The sequence below is a fragment of the Carex rostrata genome, chromosome 8 (assembly GCF_964058835.1).
Source record: "Carex rostrata chromosome 8, lpCarRost1.2, whole genome shotgun sequence".
NCBI lineage: Eukaryota > Viridiplantae > Streptophyta > Magnoliopsida > Poales > Cyperaceae > Carex > Carex rostrata.
Window position 1 is genome coordinate 2944727 of NC_135925.1, and position 20923 is coordinate 2965649.

Genomic DNA, 20923 nt, shown 5'->3' on the forward strand with positions numbered 1-20923 from the left:
CGAATTTTTCAAATTCCAGAAGTGTTTTAATTTTTTTTTTTTATGGTATTGATAAAAATTTCGAAATGTTTAATTGGAAGAGTAAGGCTACAGTATTGTGCATAAACGTATATTATTTTCTACTATGTCATATGGAATTGATATCTTAATATTTAAAATTTAAATAATTGATTTCAATTGTATATTCAATGTACTTTTCAATTAAATTATATATTTTTTTGAATTTTTTAACTATTTTTTAATAAGCAGAAAATCAGTCCATCTAAAGATTCTAGTGATTTTTCTACCTATTCAAAAAAATAGTAAATAAGAAAATGTATAATAGAGTCTGCAAGTACATTTATATATGAAAATCATGAAAAACAATTTAGATTGACTATTTAAATTTTGAAACCGAAGACATTAATATGTAGCACATGTCAATATGCTCCATGTATATTACTATAGTCAGGAGCGGATCCATATAGAGTCAGGATATGACAACTCTTCTACCCTCAATTCTAAAATATAATTATCGGGTAGAGATTAATAGACTGTTGCCCTAGTTTGTTGCGCTCCCAGTGCAACTCTATCTAAACAATAATTCAAATAATTGAGCGAATGGGACCAAAACGGTCACAGAGGATCCAATTTCTATCTGATTTACATAGTTGAGAGTTTTTTGTTTCAAAACTCGACGGAAAGAATTGGGGAGAGAATTTAATGGACGATGAAGGAAGAGGAAATGATAAGGACGTCAAAAGAAAATGAGAAAGATGGATATGACAAACTAGAGGAGGGTTCAAATGCACCCAAATTTTTGTGCACCCAAATGCACTCTATCTTTCAAATCTTTTTTCTCCGTTTTCAAAGTCCGAATAGTCAATCCGAACCGTTAGATGCGATCTATATATTAATATGTGCTTGGAGACCAAATTTTACATTTTTTGAAATTTTTTTACTATTTATTAAGCCACTTTGAAAATCATTGATTTTACATTTTGTGGACCATTGGATCAGCGATTTTTCAAAGTGGCTTAATGAATAGTAAACAAATTCCAAAAAATGTAAAATTTTGTCTCCAAGCATATCTTAATATATAGATCGCATCTAACGGTTCGGATTGACTATTCGAACTTTGAAAACGGAGAAAAAGGATAAGGTGCATTTGGGTGCACAAAAATTTGGGTGCATTTGAACCCTCCTCGACAAACTAATATTAAGTTTAATCTGTCAAGTGTCCGATCGATAATTAGTGTTAAAGTTAGAATTAATTCATTGAATTATGATTGATAAATGACAAATTGGGGTTAATCACTTAATTCGTTTCCTTTCTTTCTATAAACTTAATTAGTTAATGACTTTGAATCTAATTAACTATTTAAATCCAGCTAGCTATTTGTTTGTCCTATCCTGACGAAAATTCCGAATCCGCCTATGTACATAGCCTCGCTCTAATTAAAATATATTACAAAAAGTTTATTAATGTTACAACTGATTATTATTTGTAGTTTTTGTAAAGACAAAAAATGATAGGGACCAAATGATTTAAATTACAATGTGCGCACACTGGGACCCAAGATTGCTAGTTATCATATTCATATCTCCATTACCGAAATGAACAGGAAGTGGTGTTTTGGGGCCCACTTGCAGATTCATATTGTCTTATAAATATATTACAGATACGATAGATACGATACGATACGATATAAGTGGAAATAACGATGTAACGTGTACCACTACAAATATAAATGGAATGAGCTGCTCTTCAAATCTCTATTATTCCGCTCTTCTCTCTATCTCTCCTCTGTCTCTCTCTTATTTTTCTCTCTCCTTATCTTTGAAGTGAGAGATAGAGAGTAAAATGGACAACATGATCTTGCTTTTCCATTGAAAAAAACAACCGATGTTGATTCCTGCAAATATATTAAATTTGATATTATTTGAAAATCAATTAATTATTTAGTGAGCGATTTGAATTATTATTATTGATTTGATTTTTACAGACTTTACTGCCGATAACAAAACATTCAAACCAATAATATTCAATACATTATCTATCTAAATAATAAAAAAGCACCTATGTATATTTTTTTTAATTCTGACAAATTTTGAAACCAATTTTCTCGCTGTAAAAGCATTCGAATATTTATGTCATATTTTTACAAAAATAACTTTTAAATTTTTTTTTGTAAAAATATGATTATGTTTAAATAAAATATGTCGTACTCAGAAAATTGTGTCCCGCTTAATCTTTTTTTTTTTTTTTTGGGCGTGTTCTAGCACAAACCACTAACACTCTAGTAAGTGCAGATAAATAATTACAGATAACACAAACAAAAAAAATATGACAGGATGATAAAAATAGATTAATTTGACCGACACTATTTTAACTGGATGTTAATTTGTCAAACTTAATATAATTTTAGTCTCATTAATATTTTTTATTAAAAGAAATTTTAATCTGGATCTTCATAAATTTAAAATCATTTGATTCAGGTTAAAATATCAAATTTTATTACTTTTAATGGTCATTACATATTTTGTTTTTAGAGAAAAATGGAGATCTAGCCTTCAAAATTCTAATGTCTATAGTCTATAGGACTCTTTTCTGTCTGGATTTCAAACTCACGACTTGCCTTTTGTCATTAAATCAAATATTCAACCTGACATGATATACATATTTTTTTGAAAAAAAAAATAGAGGTCTTTGTCTTCCAAATTATATCCTTGTTATTACTGATGATTTCTTCCATCCAGATTTCAAATCCGTGTTTCTCACACAAAGCACGTTACCCTTTTGTCAATAAACCAAAGACTAATAGCATGATATCTTCAGTCTTATATTAACCACGTAGATGTCCTGAATCGCCAACGACTTTGATTAAAAGATGAAATTTCAGATTGAAAATCAGCCTTCAGATCAAAATATTATGATTATCTTCTTGATGTATTATTACGTGTACTGTCTAGAATTCTAAATTTATTTAGACACATACTCGGTACATGCAAATTGTATCATTTTTTGATTGGTCTTGATTTTTTTTTTCTATTTTTAAAATATCACTTAATTTTTTTTTGAATTGATCAATAATTAATTAGTCATGTTTTTATTTTTTTATTTTTTATATCAATTAAGGAATATATTTGTCATTTATGTCATTTTGTATGAGATTTAAAAAAATATATATTTCAAGAAGATTAAATAAAGTCATTTAATATGTCATTTTATAAGATTTGTTTTATTCTCTTGTTATATGCCTCCATTACAGCTCACAGTCATGACACTATTTCATTTATGGAAGCTGATATGAGTACCCGCGCTACAGTACCCGTACCTAAACTGCCATAACTGTTTGTGGGGACCAAACTGCACTTCAGATCTGTAACTTTTTTTTTTAATATTAATAGTCAAATCTTGAAGTATGTCGTCCAAAGAACACAAGTATTTATATCTATATAGTAAACAATGTAAATGATAAATTAATTATTTTTAAATAATCGTATTCGCACTTTTTTTTTAAATTTCTGATGTCGTACCCACACCTAAACTGCCATAATTACTTGTGGGGACCGCAACTGTTCCAGATCTGTAACTTTATTTTAAAATATTAATAGTCAAATCTTGAAGTATATAGTTCAAATAATACAAATATTTATATCTATATAGTAAACAATGTAAATGATAAATTAATTACTTTTAAATAATCGTACCCGCACCTTTTTTTGAAATTTCTGACGTCGTACCCGCACCTAAACTGCCGTAATTGTTTGTGGGGACCGCAACCGTTCCAGATCTATAACTTTTTTTTAATATTAATAGTCAAATCTTGAAATATATAGTTCAAAGAACACAAATATTTATATCTATATAGTAAACAATGTTGTAATTTTTACATAACTGCTTGTGGGGACCTAAATTGCCATAATGTTGTAATTGGATCCCTCCTCTTTTTACATATGACACTGAAAGTATTAATATCTAAATATTGAAAGTATTTATATCTATGCACTGAATTATTTATTTTTATGAGGTCAACTATTTTTGTTAGAGAAATGTTGACGCGGAATTAGTGCCGAGACTTTGAAAGGGTGCTGCTGGGATTTTAGAATAATAATTAGTTGAGACTATATAATATCTTTTTAGAATAATAATAATTAGTGGACACAATATAATTAGTGGGAACCATAATAAATTATTTCTCTAAATGGGGTTACTGTAGCGCGGGTACATAAATGATTATTCTTCATTTATATTTATATATATATGTATATAATACAGAATCAAGAGTCACATTTCAAAATCTAAAGTCGTATATATTAATTGACAAACTTATTACATCAACCCGTCATCAACAGATATTTTATCCCTTTTATTAATCCACTAGATATTTTATCCCGTCTATCAATTTGAGAGAGGGATTTCTGAAATGTTAACAACATATATAAATGCAGAGAATCCATAACAGTGGGCCTGCGACAATACCAGCAGCCCACAAGAATGCTAAGCTAAGCACACTAAAATTCTGTCCGCATCGTCCAACTGTCGAAGCAATGCGTCTTTTTTATGTCAATTGGCAATTAAAAGATGTTCTCCTTTTTCTTTTTCCTTTTCCTTAGATTACGAGTGCAAGAAAAAGTTTTAGCACTAGTGCTTGGCTGCTTGCAACCATCATGATCAACTTAGTTCTTTTTTCCTTTTCCTTATAAACTAATTAGTTCTATTTTTCTTTTCTTTGATGAGATAATATCTCTCGGACCCACCAGTTGTTTGAATTCGGATTACCTAAAGTAACTCAAACTTTGAGTTTGAATTCAGACCGTCTGATCAGAATCTTAATGGTCTTTATGAATTCAGATTGTCTGATCATAATCTTTACAGTCTTTATGAATTCAGACTGTCTGATTAGAATCTTTACAGTCTTTACGGTCTTTAGTTCATAAAGACTGTAAAAATTCTGATTGGATAGTCTGAATCAAAACTCAAAATTCTAACTTTATGATCTTTAGTCTTTACGGTCTGATCAGAATCTTTACAGTCTTTACGGTCTTTAGACTTTAAGTTAGAATTCATAAAGACCGTAAAGATTCTGATCAGACAGTCTGAATCAAAACTCAAAATTCTAACTTTATTGTAAATGATTCTTTTTTTTTTTTACAAATTGGTTTTCATTGGTGTCTAATTAAAAAACTTGAAGAGAGAAAGCCATTATATTTGTCTCCGGTCTGGAGGCTTTATAGGATATTATGTCCGATAAAAATATCTAAGAACCTAAAAGGAGCGGCTGTTACTGTTCAAAATATATCATTTGCAACTGATATCATATAGTTATAAATAGAAAATAAAAAAAAGGCACGTTGTGTGAAGCGGGTTACAATATGTTTGTCGATTACGAGATGTGATAGATGTATTTCAAATTTGTATAATTATTTACTTCACACTACAAATATAATATATTTGTAACAAAGAAAATACATTTGTACCAAAGAAAATACATTTAAATAAATCAACCATAATAACACACACACAAAACAACATTAATAACATTTGAGGTCTACTTAAGATGGGGGTGGAGTTTTGTTCAAAGGATTTTGGACGAAATCTCATCTAAAATCAAACTTAAACTAACTTATCTGTGTAAAATTTTACGCGGACGATTTAAATTCACATAATTGTTTGTACAAATTTTAACGTAAATCGAACTGTTCGACTACAAATCCAACGTTAGAATAAATTTGTTCAAAGTTTTTTGGACAAAAGCTATTCATTAAAATAGATATTCAGCTCGTGGAGACATCATATTTTTAATTATGGACTTGGCTACGGTGCTATGGGTAGCTAAAAGGCCTCTCGTGCTACGGCTCAATATTCGACTTTTCAAAATTCTAACGGTCGATCTGAACCGTTCATCTTGTTCTCCATATTAATATGTGCTTGGAGACCAAATTTTACATTTTTTTGAAATTTTTTACTATTTTTTTAGATTTATTGAAAATCGCTGTTTTTCAGACAAATCTGGACCATAAAAAACAGCGATATTCAATAAATCTAAAAAAATAGTAAAAAATTTCCAAAAAATGTAAAATTTGGTCTCCAAACACATATTAATATGGAGAACAAGATGAACGGCTCAGATCGACCGTTAGAATTTTGAAAAGTCGAATATTGAGCCGTAGCACGGGAGGCCTCCTAGCTACCCATAGCACCGTAGCCAAGTCCATATAATATTTACTCTGGTAAATAGGAAGCTCAATTAAACAAACAAACTGCTGCCCAAAAACCAAATTTACTGCTCACAATTTGTACATTACATTTCTTTGCGTACATTAACTTAAGAGCATAAAATAGAAAAGGCGCGCAAGCTCCTGTGTGCTATGTTTTACCACTGACAGGTGGTCCCATAATAGCAGACATCCCTAGTCTTTTATATTCACGGCAATAGCAACACAAAGCCTCTGAGATGTCTGCTATTATGGGACCACCTGTCATTGGCGTCACACAGAGCACACACGGGTGGTTTGGCGCCACTGACAGGTGGTCCCATAACAACAGACATCCCTAATCTCTCTGCTCTCTAGCTAGCTACGATGCCCACACAGGGATTCTCTGTGAACTCTGTTTCTGCTTCTTTCCCTGTTTCTGTTTCTCAGAAGAGTGTTTCCATCCCTTTTCTCTCGCCTCGTCAATCACAATCTGTTCGTTCCGGCAATCTTCGCTACAAAATGGCGTGTCACCTCTGTAATTAAAAAAAAAAACAGTTAAAATCCAAACATAATCACTAGAAGTAATATGTTAAAATGAAATATGTGACAAAACAAATATGTGTATGTATATGTATATTGAGACATGTAGCTACCTGTACATAAAGATGTCTTTGTTTCCTGATAAAAGCTTCTTGCATTGGAAACAAGTGTCGAGAAAATGATGCGGCTCGTTGTCGATTTCGGAAGGTTCGCAAAATAAGCTTGAACCCTTGTTGCTTTTAGGCGATTGTTTGTATGAGTAAGAGGCTTTATTCGCTGTGTCGCCGGAGGTCCCGACTTCTAGATCGGTGACATCGTAATAATCACAAGAGGATGATGAGAAAGGAGAGTATTCCATTTTTATTTGCTTTCAACTTTGATCTTTTTTCTTTTGTTGGTGCTCTTTTGGTGCTGTAACTGAGAAAGAAAGAAAGAGTCAAAGAGAGACTATGAAATGGGATGGTGTGAAGGAAAGAAGAAAAGGGTATATATAAAAGGGAAATGAAAAAGGAAAACAATTATGGTGCTTTTTCATCTATAGACTAGGTGTACCATAAATAGTAACACAAGTGCTGGTTGGTAGTTTTTATTATTTTTTATTTTACAACTGATGTCTAAAACAATAATCAGGTTATTAAGCTAGTTAACCATTCAACGAGTTTGATCAAATTGTTAATATAGAACTTTTAGTGCATATTGTTACATGCTTTGATGAGAGAAATTATGATATTATGCATATAAATACAATTTCATATTTTGAAATTTAAAAAATAATCACATGGTTGATAAAAGTAGTATGCTGTGATTTTCATGATAAAGTACAACGGAGAAACAAACTATTAATTTTCTAGATCATTTTAGTTACAATTAAAAAAGAGAATCTTTAGTATCAACCGTTTATAATTTTTTTCAATAAATTATTATTTTTTTATAATGGAAGTATTAGAAAACTGCAAAAATGATTGTATGATTTGCGATATTTATATCACATTGAGCTGTTTATATGAGTTGTTCATAATTAAAAATTAAAATTAAATATCGTAGCTACAACTCATTATAATTTCATAATACTTTAATATTCATCATCATATAAAACAATTATGTATTAAAATTATTATATTTAATTTAACCTGATCAGCTAGCTATGACCAAAACTAATTATTCCCGTTGCTTTGGTCGATTTATACGTAAGCCAAGTCTTCATGTGAAGTTGAATAAAACCAAGTGATGGGTAGTGCTTATTTCTAATTTTTTTTTCTTTATTTTTTGTTGAATCCATTGGCCGAGAAGAGGCAAAACCATCAATTTTTGAATTCCACAAATGTATAAAAAGTGTTAATCACCAGTCCCACCAACTCTTCCAATCAAAACCGTTGCTTGTTACGTTTGCATAACTTTAATTATTTCAGTGCATCCATAATTTCTGGTTTTGGTGGGCCTCATTTCCAATTTTTTTTATAATTGTGGGATTAAATAAAGGAAATAGTGCAACCGGTCTCTGTTTTTCTGGTCTGTTGGCCGGCTTGGCACTTAATCATTGTTGGTGATGTTGACAATTTTGATTTTTTTTATTTTTTTTAATATATGACTCGAAAATCTAGCAGATTTTGATATTTTTTTTAAATAGTATTTATTTATATTTTATATTATTAGGAGACTTGTAGATAACTTTCCTTACGTATGAAGGAGAAATATATAATTCAATTTAAATTTTTTTTTTTTTTTAGAAACTTGAGACCTGCTCTAGAAGGGAGTGGAAGGAGAAGGATAATTTAAAAATTACTTCGTTTGAAAAAATTTACTGCATCAATTTTTACAAAGATACATTTGTTCATTTTAAATCGGAACTCTGTGAGCAGATATTTTTATTTATATTAACAAAATGTAGGGGTTGCAACGAGCTGGCTCCTCACGAGTTGGGTCTATTCTGAACTCGTTACGAGATAACTTGTCCGAGCCACGAGCGAGCTGACTTTAAGAGTCCAGAGTCCAAGTTGAAATCTCAGATTGAAATTGTCACGAGTTGGACCAAGCTAGCACACAAGCTGACGAGATGACTCATTGGATCTTGCTGGATCCTGTTCTAAGAAGAAAATAAATTCTACAAATTATTTGAACCGAGCTGGATTGAGCTGGACCGAATTGGACATTATAAAATGCACACAAATTAATACAAATTTACAAATTGATGTCTAGCCGAGCTAACTCGTGAGCTGGTGGGCAAACTAGGCCACAACTTGAAATCGTTAATTCTAAACCGAATTAGTAGCGAGCTGGCTCGTTAACAGCTCAATCCAATAACAAGCGAACAGTTCGCAAGTGAGTCATGGTTGAGCAACAAACTACAAGCTTTTTTGTCACCCTTCCACAGCTACAGAAAATTCAACTAGCTAAAAAAACAAATTAATGATTCTGTCCTTTTTAATGTCTAAAAAAACTGAATAGAATTAAGCATTAAAATGTCTTAAGGAACCGAATTAATGATTCAATTTCTTTTATGGAATCGAAATTTCATTACACTCCATCTAATTTTCTATATTATTTATAAATAATTTATATAAATAAAAAATTATGCTCCATGAGGTCAATAAAATTTGCCAACTCTTTCATTTTCTTTCCTAACATCACATCCGATTCTCTCCATCTTTTTATATATATTTTTTCAGAGCATGACTTTGAAATAGTAAATATAACAAACAAAGAAAGAAAATTCATCTGAAGAACATTATTGTTTTCCGAGAAAATTTCAAGTACCCTTCATTAGTCATATTTCAATTTATATATTTTTAATTAAACTTTTTAAACTAAATAAAAGTAAAATTTTCTTTACACGCCTAAAAAATAAAAAAGTCATGATAAACTTCACATCCTGAAAATATCTATATCTTTAAGAAAACTTGCAATTTTTTTTTTTTATGGAGGTTCAAGTTTGACATCATGGCCAGCATCACAAAAAAATAGAAGAATATGAATCAAGAAATGTACCTACAACAAGGCCTAGATCTCATTTGATGTTATTTGTAACTTAAGCAAACGTGCAGCATTTACTCTTATTTTACTTTTCTTTTTTGAAAACCCGACAGAAGCTACCAGGGTATATACAAATGACAACTGGTACCGGTACTATACCATACTTTTCACTTTCCTTTTGATGAAACAGAACAAGTAGAACTAGGGTGTTCTTAACTTCACCAAGCTCTTTGGTGAACTCAAGTCTAAAATCCGTAAAATCGGCTTCAAATGATGAATCCGAACCGTTAAAACCCGCTTACCTTACGAGTGATGCGTCTGCATGTGAAAATTTTAAACATTTGAATTAATTTAGTTTAAAATTAAAATTAGAAGGTTAATAAATTAATTTTATACATTCATTTTTTGAACGTATTTGACCACTTGACTCTATGCAAAAGTAATTTTAAAATTAAAATTTTTTACATGTAGCTGCATCACTCGTTAAGTAGGCAGGTTTCAACAATTCGGATTCGTCGTTTAAAACTGATTCAATGAGTTTTAGACTTGAATTCATCAAAAAACTTGGTGAACTTAAGAACACCCTAGTTTGAACAACATCCACGTATTAATCCGAATTTGAATAGTGACAAACACAAGTGGAAAATATGGAATCAAGATCGGTTATATACGCATATTAGTATCGGAATACAACCGATCCTGATGAAGGCGATACTGATACTACAATAATCTGGATCGGTTAAATAACCGATCCAAATAGAAACTATCAGGATCGGTTGTTTAAACAACCGATCCTGATACTGTTTTTTTTTTTTTGCAGAACCATCTTTGAAAAAAAATAGTATTAGGATCGGTTGTTTCAAAAAACATAGATCATAATTTATCTAAGCACAGAGATATATATATCAATTTACCCAAAAACATATATCATATCCATTTATTCACACAATCGGGTTTGCTTCCATTTGTCATTTCATTGAAGAAAAATTGCAATATTATTCTTTTAGGATTTATGGTACCCAAAGAATTGAAACCGGATTGATTTGATAAAACAGAATACCATCCCATGTAATTTCAATCCAAAACTAAACTAGCCGAATTGATTTAAATGAAACCGAATTGATTTGAAACCGAATTGAATTGATTTGATAATTTGAAATTACTTAAACTAGCAAAACTAATCTAGCAAATTTACCTAAACTGAGAGGCGAGCGGACTGAGAGGAGAGGGTCGAGCACCCGAGCGAGTGAGTGGATTTATTGCGTCGAGCACACTTGCGTTGAGCACCGAGCACTCTTTTTATTGAGCCGATCGAACTGAGAGGAGACGGCAAGACGGAGGGAGAGGAGGAGACTTGCGGCTAGAGAAGACAAGGAGTTGAGAGAGTTGTAATTTTGAATAATGGAGAGACGCAAGGAGAGAAGGGATGAGCGCGGAAAAATAAAAACCTAAAATGGACTATCTGGATCGGTTTTTTGAAACAACTGATCCTAATACTATTTTTTTTTTCAAAGATGGTTCTGCAAAAAAAAAAAAAAAAAATAGTATCAGGATCGGTTGTTTACAAACAACCGTTCCTGATACTATTTTTTTTTTTTTTTTTTTGCAGAACCAACTTTGAAAAAAAAAAAATAGTATCAGGATCGGTTGTTTATAAACAACCGATCCTGATACTATTTTTTTTTTTTTTTTGCAGAACCATCTTTGAAAAAAAATAGTATCAGGATCTGTTCTTATATAGGAACCGATCCAGATAGTATCTGGATCGGTTCTAAGCTAAGAAGCAATTCTAATTATCAAGTATTAGGATCGGTTCTTAGCTTAGAACCGATCCATATACTATCTGGATCGGTTCTTTGCTAGGAACCGATCCAATTAGTTCATGTGCTGTGTTTTCATTAGCTTTTAGTATCGGTTTTATTGATAAAACCGATCCAGATAGGTATTAGTATCGGTTGGTTCATACAGCCGATCCAAATAAGCCGATCCTGATTTCAGTTTTTCCACTAGTGAAAGGCTGTCAGTTACATCTATACACAGACTCATTCCAATTTTTGATGATTTAAAATTTTATTAAATCAACATTTGAATTAGTCAGATACCAGGATATATTAATCTATCCCACTACTAATTTATTATTCTCAATTTCTGAGCAACCAAAGTTTATTACAGTATGTGAACAAATTGCAGAGTTGTAATTGTTATAACTAGTTACTACTGAAAATATATCAGTATCAGTATCAATATCAGTATCAACCTAATAACAACATGTAACAGTAATATTGTAGGAGGATTCACATGCTTTGTGTTTTTCATGTCTTAATTGTGTCACATATTTTTATTTTTATTTTTTTAAGTTTTAATAATCAATTCGAATTGTTCAACATAATCTTCATTTTAGAATGTACTTGGAGACAAAATGTTATGTTTTTTTAATAGGTACAAAATCACTATTTTTGAATGATCCATAATATTCTGAAAATATTTATTTTTATATATTTAAAAAAATATTTTTTTTCTTCAGAAAATATAAAATTTGATTTTCAAATATATTTTAATATGAAGAACATATTAAGTTGTTCATATCAATTATGTCAATTTTAAAAACAATGATAATAATATGAGTCCTAAAAGACAAATTATTTGAACCCTACTCGTATTGTATTAAAAAATTATTTTGTAATTCGGAGAAATGCACTATTTTCTTGTACTTTTCACAAAAAAAAACTAGAATTAAATATGACACATAAATAGGGATGGCAACCAGCTAGTTCGTCATCAGTTGGGCTCAACATGAACTTGTCAAGGGCTGGTTCGTCCAACTCACGAGTGACTTGACTTTAGGAATCCGAGCTAAAATCAAAGCTTGAAATCGTCACGAGCTAGACCAAGCTAACTTGAGAGCTAACTCGTTGGATTTGGTTGAATCTTGTTTTAACAAGAAAATAAAATTTACAAATTTTTTGGACCGACCTGAACCGAGTTGTTTTTACAAATTTTATAAATTTTACAAATAAGTTTTAATTATAAAGAATTATTAAGTTTTAATATACATTATAAAATGCACACAAATTCATATAAAATCGCAAATTAATGCTTAACGGAACTAGCTCGCGAACTAACAAGTGAGTTAGACCTCAGTTTAAACTCGAAAATTTTAAACTAAGCTAGTAACGAACGAGCTAAGTTCCAATTCAATTCAGTAACGAGTGAGCTGATAGTAAACAAGTCAGCTACAAGTCACAATCGAATTGCGAGTCCCAAGCATGTTTGCTATCCCTATTTTGGGAACTTGAATGCCAAGTTGTTGGAAACAAATGCCAGTACATTCCATTGGAGAAGTACTATGTAAGACTCACAAACCTACACATAAATCAAATTTTGGGAACTTGAATGCCAAGTTGTTGGAAACAAATGCCAGTGCATTCCATTGGAGAAGTACTATGTAAGACTCACAAATCTAGAGAATCTTTCTTCCTCTCTTCTCTATTTGAAGGTGAATCTAGAGGAATATAAAAAAAAATTAAGTTCATAGCTAACTGTAGCCAGCCTTGCTCGGCAATGCAGCCGAGTAGGACACGTGGATAGTTGTGTCAGGACACGTGTGTCCCCTCATCGACCAGCATCACGGATTCACGGTGCATGGCATGTCTCTAAAAATTAATTGAAGACACCAAATATTGTAGTATCTTAGGTGGTACCTTCTGTCAAATACACTGACATCACTGGTATGTAAAAGAGAAAATGAGAAATCATATTTTAACAGCATTGATTAATTAAGAGGGCTGTATTGTACAATTTGTACTATTGTATATGTTTTTGTACCTCAAAATGAATTTGATGATATAATATATGATTAAACCAGATGCATGCATGGTATCCTTGCTTGCCACGTACATGCATTATTGTTCAGCGGACTTGTTATTTTTTACCAGAAAATTAAATATTAGGGATAGAATGAAAATGGCACATTTATTTGTCTCGTCCCTGTGTAATAGTTTAAATTGTACATGGGATAGATGTTTGATTTTGAAAAATGAGTAGGAATTTACTTACACTACACTATTTTTTGATGAAATCGGATTACGTACATTCAATATTTTTAAAGTCCATACAGTCGATCCAAACCGTTTAACATGTTAGATATGTTAAAATATGCTTGCAGATCAAATTTTATATTTATTTTAATTTTTTTTTACTATTTATTAAGATGGGCAGAAAAATTCAATGGTCTGAATATAGCGATTTTGTTAAATACTATTTTTTTACTATTTATTTAGAGTGAGTCTATGGTACTATGCATATCACGGGTTGTTACCGTGCTACGACTCTATATTCGAGATTTCAAATCCTAACGGTCGATCCGAACCGTTCATCTTGTTCTCCATATTAATATGTGTTTGGAGACCAAATTTTACATTTTTTGAAATTTTTTTACTATTTTTTTAGATTTATTGAAAATCACTGTTTTTGGATGGTCTAGAATTTTCAGATCAAGTGATTTTCTAAATATCTAAAAAAATAGTAAAAAATTTTCAAAAAATGTAAAATTTTGTCTCCAAACACAAATTAATATGGATAACAAGATGAACGGTTCGGATCGACCATTAGAATTTGAAAACTCGAATATAGAGCCGTAGCACGGTAACAACCCGTAATATGCATAGTACCATAGACTCACTCTATAAACTATATATAAAGCATTTGAATTCACAATATTTTTAGTTGATGATGTATATATCAAGATAAATCCACCTGTGTAATATTATAATGGGTGACCTCTTGAACTTAATTTACATCTAATTTATAATTACACCGTTGAATTTCATTTCTAGTCTATCCCAACTTATTTGAATGTACACACTAAGATCACGAGAGAAAAAGGTAAAAAATAAACAAGTTCAGTAAATGGAGGAGGTCAGCAGAGATTTTTGCTGAGTGCTGGTAGATCCTTCTGGAGATATTTTATATTTTGGGGTTTAATGTAGTTAGGTATTGTGACTCTAGCTTGTATGTATTAGGTTACGGTTCAGAGACAATGACAGTATTTGTTTTATACAATGAAAAGATCTACATTAAATTAATGCAGTTAGTTAAGATATGGTTTTGTATTAATATATGCATGGTATTATTTTCATTTCACAGCATAGATTTTTGATAAAGATATGAATTAAATAATATATTGCTGAATTTCTATATTATTCTTTTTTTTTCTTGATAACATGTATTACAATAAGTATAATCTGAATACCAAATAAAAGATAAAATAAAACGGAGACAATTTCTTATTTAAGTGAAGGCAGAATAAAAAATAAAGCGCTTTAAATAGAATGGAGGGAAATAAAAATAAAATAATAATACATCTCAATAAGAAATTAATTCAGGAAATTTAAATATTTCTGTGTCCCTTTCCATCCTTTTCAAAAAGGACAAGCAAAATAAATATCTTCCTGTGGTATATTCATGCACCCGGCACTATTTTTTGTCCGAATGATAACTACGCGTTTTGAAATCAATTTTGATTTATGGGCACTACACTATTTCTGGAAAAGTTGGTTCAAAAGTTGAAAAAGAATAAAAAAATAAGATAAGAAAAAGACGCGCACAATAGTGCATGACATAGGAATTTATGTTGACATATAAAATGCTACAGGAGTTGTAATTATAGTGACAAATGAATAGTTTGGGTTCAGTCGGCAGAGTCAAAATTTTATGATTCGGGTATAATTCAGGTATTATTCGAGAATGATTCAGTAGAACAAGGAAGCAAAAAAAAAAAATCACGTTTTCTTGCAGGTAATTCGTGATTCGGGAATAAAATGTATCATACGTTTTCTTGCGTTTTATTCGGAATTCAGTTTGAAAACATAAAAAAAAACGAATAAAACTCGAATTATTCCCGAATTTATAATGTATATTGTTACTAATCTCGCTGATGTATTAATTTTTATTTTTTTAGGGGTGCTTCGTTTTTTTGTTTGTTTGTTTGTTTGTTTTTCTAAAATTAAATGGAAGAACTCTTCTTTCCAAATTTTTTTTATAAGGGTATTCCATATCTTTATTTTAGAAGAACAAAATTTTGTTTCTTAGTCGAAAATTAGAAAAATAAAACATCATATTTTGTATTATTTAGAAATTTTTGTAGTGTTATTATTACTGTCATTATCATCAACAATGAAACGAATTATACATAACTTTACTACAATTTATATTATGAAATTATACTATAATATAAAAATTATGAGTACAATTAAGGTGTTGTTAAACTCATCATGCTTTTGGTAAGCTTAACTCTAAAATCTATCAAGATATTCAAACGAGGAATTCAAACTGTTGAAATCGATCTACTTCACGAGTGATCGATGCATTTATATGTGAAATTCATAAATTTTTAATTTATTTTAGTATAAATTCGATCCGTCAACACCAAATTAATTTTTCTTATCATTACTTGTTATCATTTTAAATATAAATCAGAAATAAAAAATGTTATATATTTCTAATTAAAACATAATGATAATTGTTATTGTTATTTGTACTATTTTTACTGTTAAATAAATAATATAATTGCGATAAAAATTGATTACAAATATAAATAGTTAAATATATAATGGCACTTTATAATATATTACGGAATAATTTTGGTGTTCTTTTATTCGAAACATATCTTCATTTACCTTTCATCCTATCTCACTTTTCTTTGACAATTTAGTTTCAAAAAGTATATATATTCTTCCACTTTATCCTGAAAGGACATTAAAGTACCAAATAATTCCAAACACATTTTTATTCTATATAACTTTTTTAAAAAAAATGACAAAATTATTTTCCTGGTTGGGGTTCTCTTCTAATTTATCTAACTAATTGAGGTTATCTCTAATTAATTTATCCTTGGCAAGTTAAGAAATTTAAAGTAATGTGATTATTGCTTGCAAACCTTATTAGGACAAAATTATATTGCATTAAAATTTAAACAATCCAAATTGATAAGAAATAGTATGGCCAAACTTGGATCCATATAGAATTTATTGAGTTTTGATCTTATTATTCAATTTTTATTTGTATGCATGTATTTATATATACATCAAGAAATTATATATCAAAAGCGAGCACATATAAAATTATAAATAAAACAAATATTAAACTCTCTGTTTCTCATTGTTTGTGGGTTTCCAATTTTAGTAATTCATTAATTATTTTGGCATCTAGTTATGTTTTTTTGCATCTAATTTTCTTATGATAGGAGCTAATTAATTTTCAGACTGGATATTTCTTTTAACAGACGAATTGTATCTTCAAAAGGTTCATATCGTTGATAAAATATCCTCATTGGGTCCGCCTTTTTTATTTCTTTTTTCTTTTTATTTTTGGCACACAATCTTCTTATGCAATTTTATAAAAATCAATTATATGTGAAATTTAAGACAAACAGATTCTTAAAACAATTATCATAAATTTGCAATATATAGTGTCAATTTAATCAAAATTAATCATTTTAAAAATTATCAAAATTAAATTTTCAGAAAAGAAATGAAGTGTGCAATAGAAGGTATACTTAACTTCCTACATTTACACTAACACGGTTACAAAATCATCTATTTTCTTCATATTTTGATGAGGGTTCAAATACTTCTATCATGCCTTCATTTTTACAAAAATTAATAACTCAAAATTTAAAATTTAAATGTTAAAATAAAACACTTGGATATGATCTACATCATTTTATATTCGTGCGTATAAAAAATTATGACATTCAACTTTGTTCTGGTTGTCATAAAGAGTTTGTAAAGAGGTACTAATATGGATAATTTATAGATATTTTTAAATTAAATAATTCACATAAAAACAAAATCGAAATTTGATAATTTTTCATGAGCAAATAGAGAAAATATCATATATCACATTTAACGGTTTTATGTTGACACTTATATTTTAAATTTTGAATTATTAACATATTAAAAATAAAAACATGATGCAGACACAAAACATGAACTCTCCTCTTTTTTCATATATAGATGCTCTAAATTCTACATTCTCGGATATTAAAGAGACCGAATCAAGAGAGCAAATCATTTGTTCGGTCTTCTTTGTCAGAAAAAAAAACAGTCCTTATTATTTCTCATAATTTATATTTTTTTTTTCTTATTTATTTCTCAAAAAACAGTCCTTACTATCTTTTTCAACAAATATCGTTTAATATTATGATGTCAAAATCAAGATTATCAGTTTAAAAAAAATAACTTTCTCATAATACAGATTCGGTAATTAAAAGAAATTTGCTGAGATTGATGTTTGCATTTCTGATTTTTTTTTTTAAATACCCTCAGAAAAAAAATAGTAAAAATACCTTCAAATTTCAAATATTTTGAAATCTGCTCTAATCATCTCGCAGTGGAACGGCTTGTTTCAATACCTGAAGTTTGAGGAAGGCATATCCTCTACATAAACTCAAAAAGAAATCTTTTGAGTTAATGAATCTCAATCGTCAGATTTTAAACGGTGCCAATCTGGACCCCTGCTTATGATATAGGGGTCCTTTAATATTAGTGCGGATCTATTGTGCACGAATCTTAAAACAGATCAGATGGTCAAGATTCATTAACTCAAAAGATTCCTTTTCAAGTTAATGCATAGGATACGGATTCAATGAGATCCAGAGTTTAAGTTTGCTCCAGTGTACTTGGTAGCTTCTACTAAGATTTTCAAAAAAAAAGTTTGCTACAGTGATTTTCATGATAAATAAAATATCTGTTACACCTCACTGTGAGGCGGTCTTGAAGTATACCGTCTCACTGTGAAGCGGTTAGGACATATTAAATCTGTGGGTATGTAAAAAAAATCGGTTTGGATTTGATTTTATTATTTTTTATATTACCAATAAAAAAAAAACCAGCATTTTAATGGGCATTGGGCAATGCTTGCAATGGTGAGATAAACCAAAACAAGTGCCGACTTAGAAAAAGGGCAAGGTGCAAGACGACAAACAATTTATTATTTCGATGCATATTTTTGGTGTCATGAATGAGGTATAAGAGTACAAACTTTTTAAGGTTCTCATTTCCCAACTTCCTATAAAGTGAAATTTCTTCACTTTTTATGGATATCTTTACGCCAAAAGTTTATGCACACTAGCCTCCAAAAATTGAAAGTATCAGTGCTCTGAGTCTGAGGGGCATGTGATCTTACATCATACATGCTGCATCAAAATTAATATTGCCAATAAAGCCATTGTTTCATGACGGATCCACTACATAATATTCGGCATAACCAAATATTTAAGTTTAATATAATATGTATTTTTTAATTAACAAATAACCAGCATGTATTATTTCATGCTCCTGATTGATAAACAAAATATAAAGTATTAATGCATTATAAAAAGAAATAAAATAAATTTTTAAATAAGTTTCTGCCTTGTTGGTCCGTCTACGGCTAATTTAAATACTCGCATAATTTTTCTTTGCGTATAAAATGTATATGTTACTTGTATTGTATCCGCACAATTTTATGCGTACAAGGACAACTAAGAATATGTATAATATCTCTATGGTTATGGATAAAGCTAGTATGTTGAGGGACAGAGACCACTCTGTTAATGAAAAAGTATATAATTTTTTGTCGAAATTTTTATTTATACCTTTTCAAAAAAAAAAAATCAAAACATCTCAAATTACGAGGAATTCAAAAATATTAGGGCCTTCAAATTAATATCTGGCCCCATTCTTGGAGGCTGGGCTAGGGATGTCAACGGTCGGATACGGATCAGATGGTGGTCATACAGTATCCGTATCCGTTATAATTTTTCGGATACGGATCGGATATCGGACAGATACGGATATTTTTTAAAATTAGCTTGTTAGTTACAAAATATATATTATATTATTAAAATATTAGTCATTATATATATATATAGGCCTCCCGTGGAATTGGCTACGGTGCTATGGGTTGCATAGAGGCCTCCCGTGCTACGGCTCAATATTCGAGTTTTTAAAATCCTAACGGTTGATCCGAACCGTTCATCTTGTTCTCCATATTAATATGTGTTTGTAGACCAAATTTTACATTTTTTGGAAATTCTTTACTATTTTTTTAGATTTATTGAAAATCGTTGTTTTTCAGACAAATCTGGACCATAAAAAACAGCGATATTCAATAAATCTAAAAAAATAGTAAAAATTTCCAAAAAATATAAAATTTGGTTTCCAAGCACATATTAATATGGAGAACAAGATGAATAGTTCGGATGGACCGTTAAGATTTTGAAAACTCGAATATTGACCCGTAGCACAGGAGGCCTCTATGCAACCCATAGCATATTAGCCAAATCCTATATATTATGCAATTTAATATATTATTCGTACAATATGCAATTTAATAAATCAAATTAAGAACATATATCATATTTGTTGTGGTTTAAAGTGTAAACGGTCAGATACGGATAGTACAAAGTCTTACTGTATCCGTTATAATTTTTCGGATACGGATACAGATAGGATAATTTAAGTACTTTTTCTAATTCGGATGAAATCGGGTATTATCCGATTCATTTACACTCCGGCACGTATTGACTTTGAAGCCTCTCAAAACTCTAAATATATTTAATATTATAATCGCTATTTGGGTTTTTGGGGGGCCGCCAAGCCAATTTGTGGCTTCCAAGAATAGAGCCGCATATTGGTTCATAGTATATTTTCAATTCCAGGGTAATATTAAATATATTTAAGTTTTGAGGGAGCTCTAAGTCAATTTACAGCCCCTTGTAAATGGACTGCAGATTGACTTAGTAGCCCGGTAAATGTAAAGTGTTTTGGTTTATCTATTTTTAGAAAGAGTATAAATGAAAATCTCGGTCACATTACAGAATAGCAATCTCAACACATAAACTACGTTGCATCATATGTGCCTCTGTCCGTCCGATTATGTTATACCTTCTCATTTTTTTTAAATTGAATAGCTCATTTGTCATTGTTTTATTTTCTTAAAATAAAATAAAAATAAAAATAAGATTTTGTGTTTGATGTACCTAAAGCGTAATTTCATTCTTACAGAAAACAAATTCAACTTTTTTTGTGTTACTGAATTTGAAAATAGTGGTGTTAATCATGTCATTTACAATACACACTTCAGCTTTTCAAAAAAACAACAAATTTGTGTACTTGTATATAAAAACTAATCAAATAATATAATTTCATTTTTATAATAGGATAAAGTCCAAAAAAACGGTGCTAAT

General features: G+C 30.0%; 1 protein-coding gene across 1 annotated transcript; it reads right to left on the bottom strand.

Annotated features, from left to right (window-relative positions):
- Window positions 1-6561: 6561 nt before the first annotated feature.
- Window positions 6562-7189, bottom strand: LOC144558341 (FCS-Like Zinc finger 2-like). Its single transcript, XM_078307166.1, has 2 exons — window positions 6837-7189; window positions 6562-6716 (listed from the first exon to the last, which is right to left on the bottom strand). Exons 1-2 carry the CDS (start codon window positions 7079-7081, stop codon window positions 6563-6565), a joined length of 399 nt encoding a protein of 132 aa, XP_078163292.1. The 5' UTR covers window positions 7082-7189; the 3' UTR covers window position 6562.
- Between the last annotated feature and the right edge of the window lie 13734 nt (window positions 7190-20923).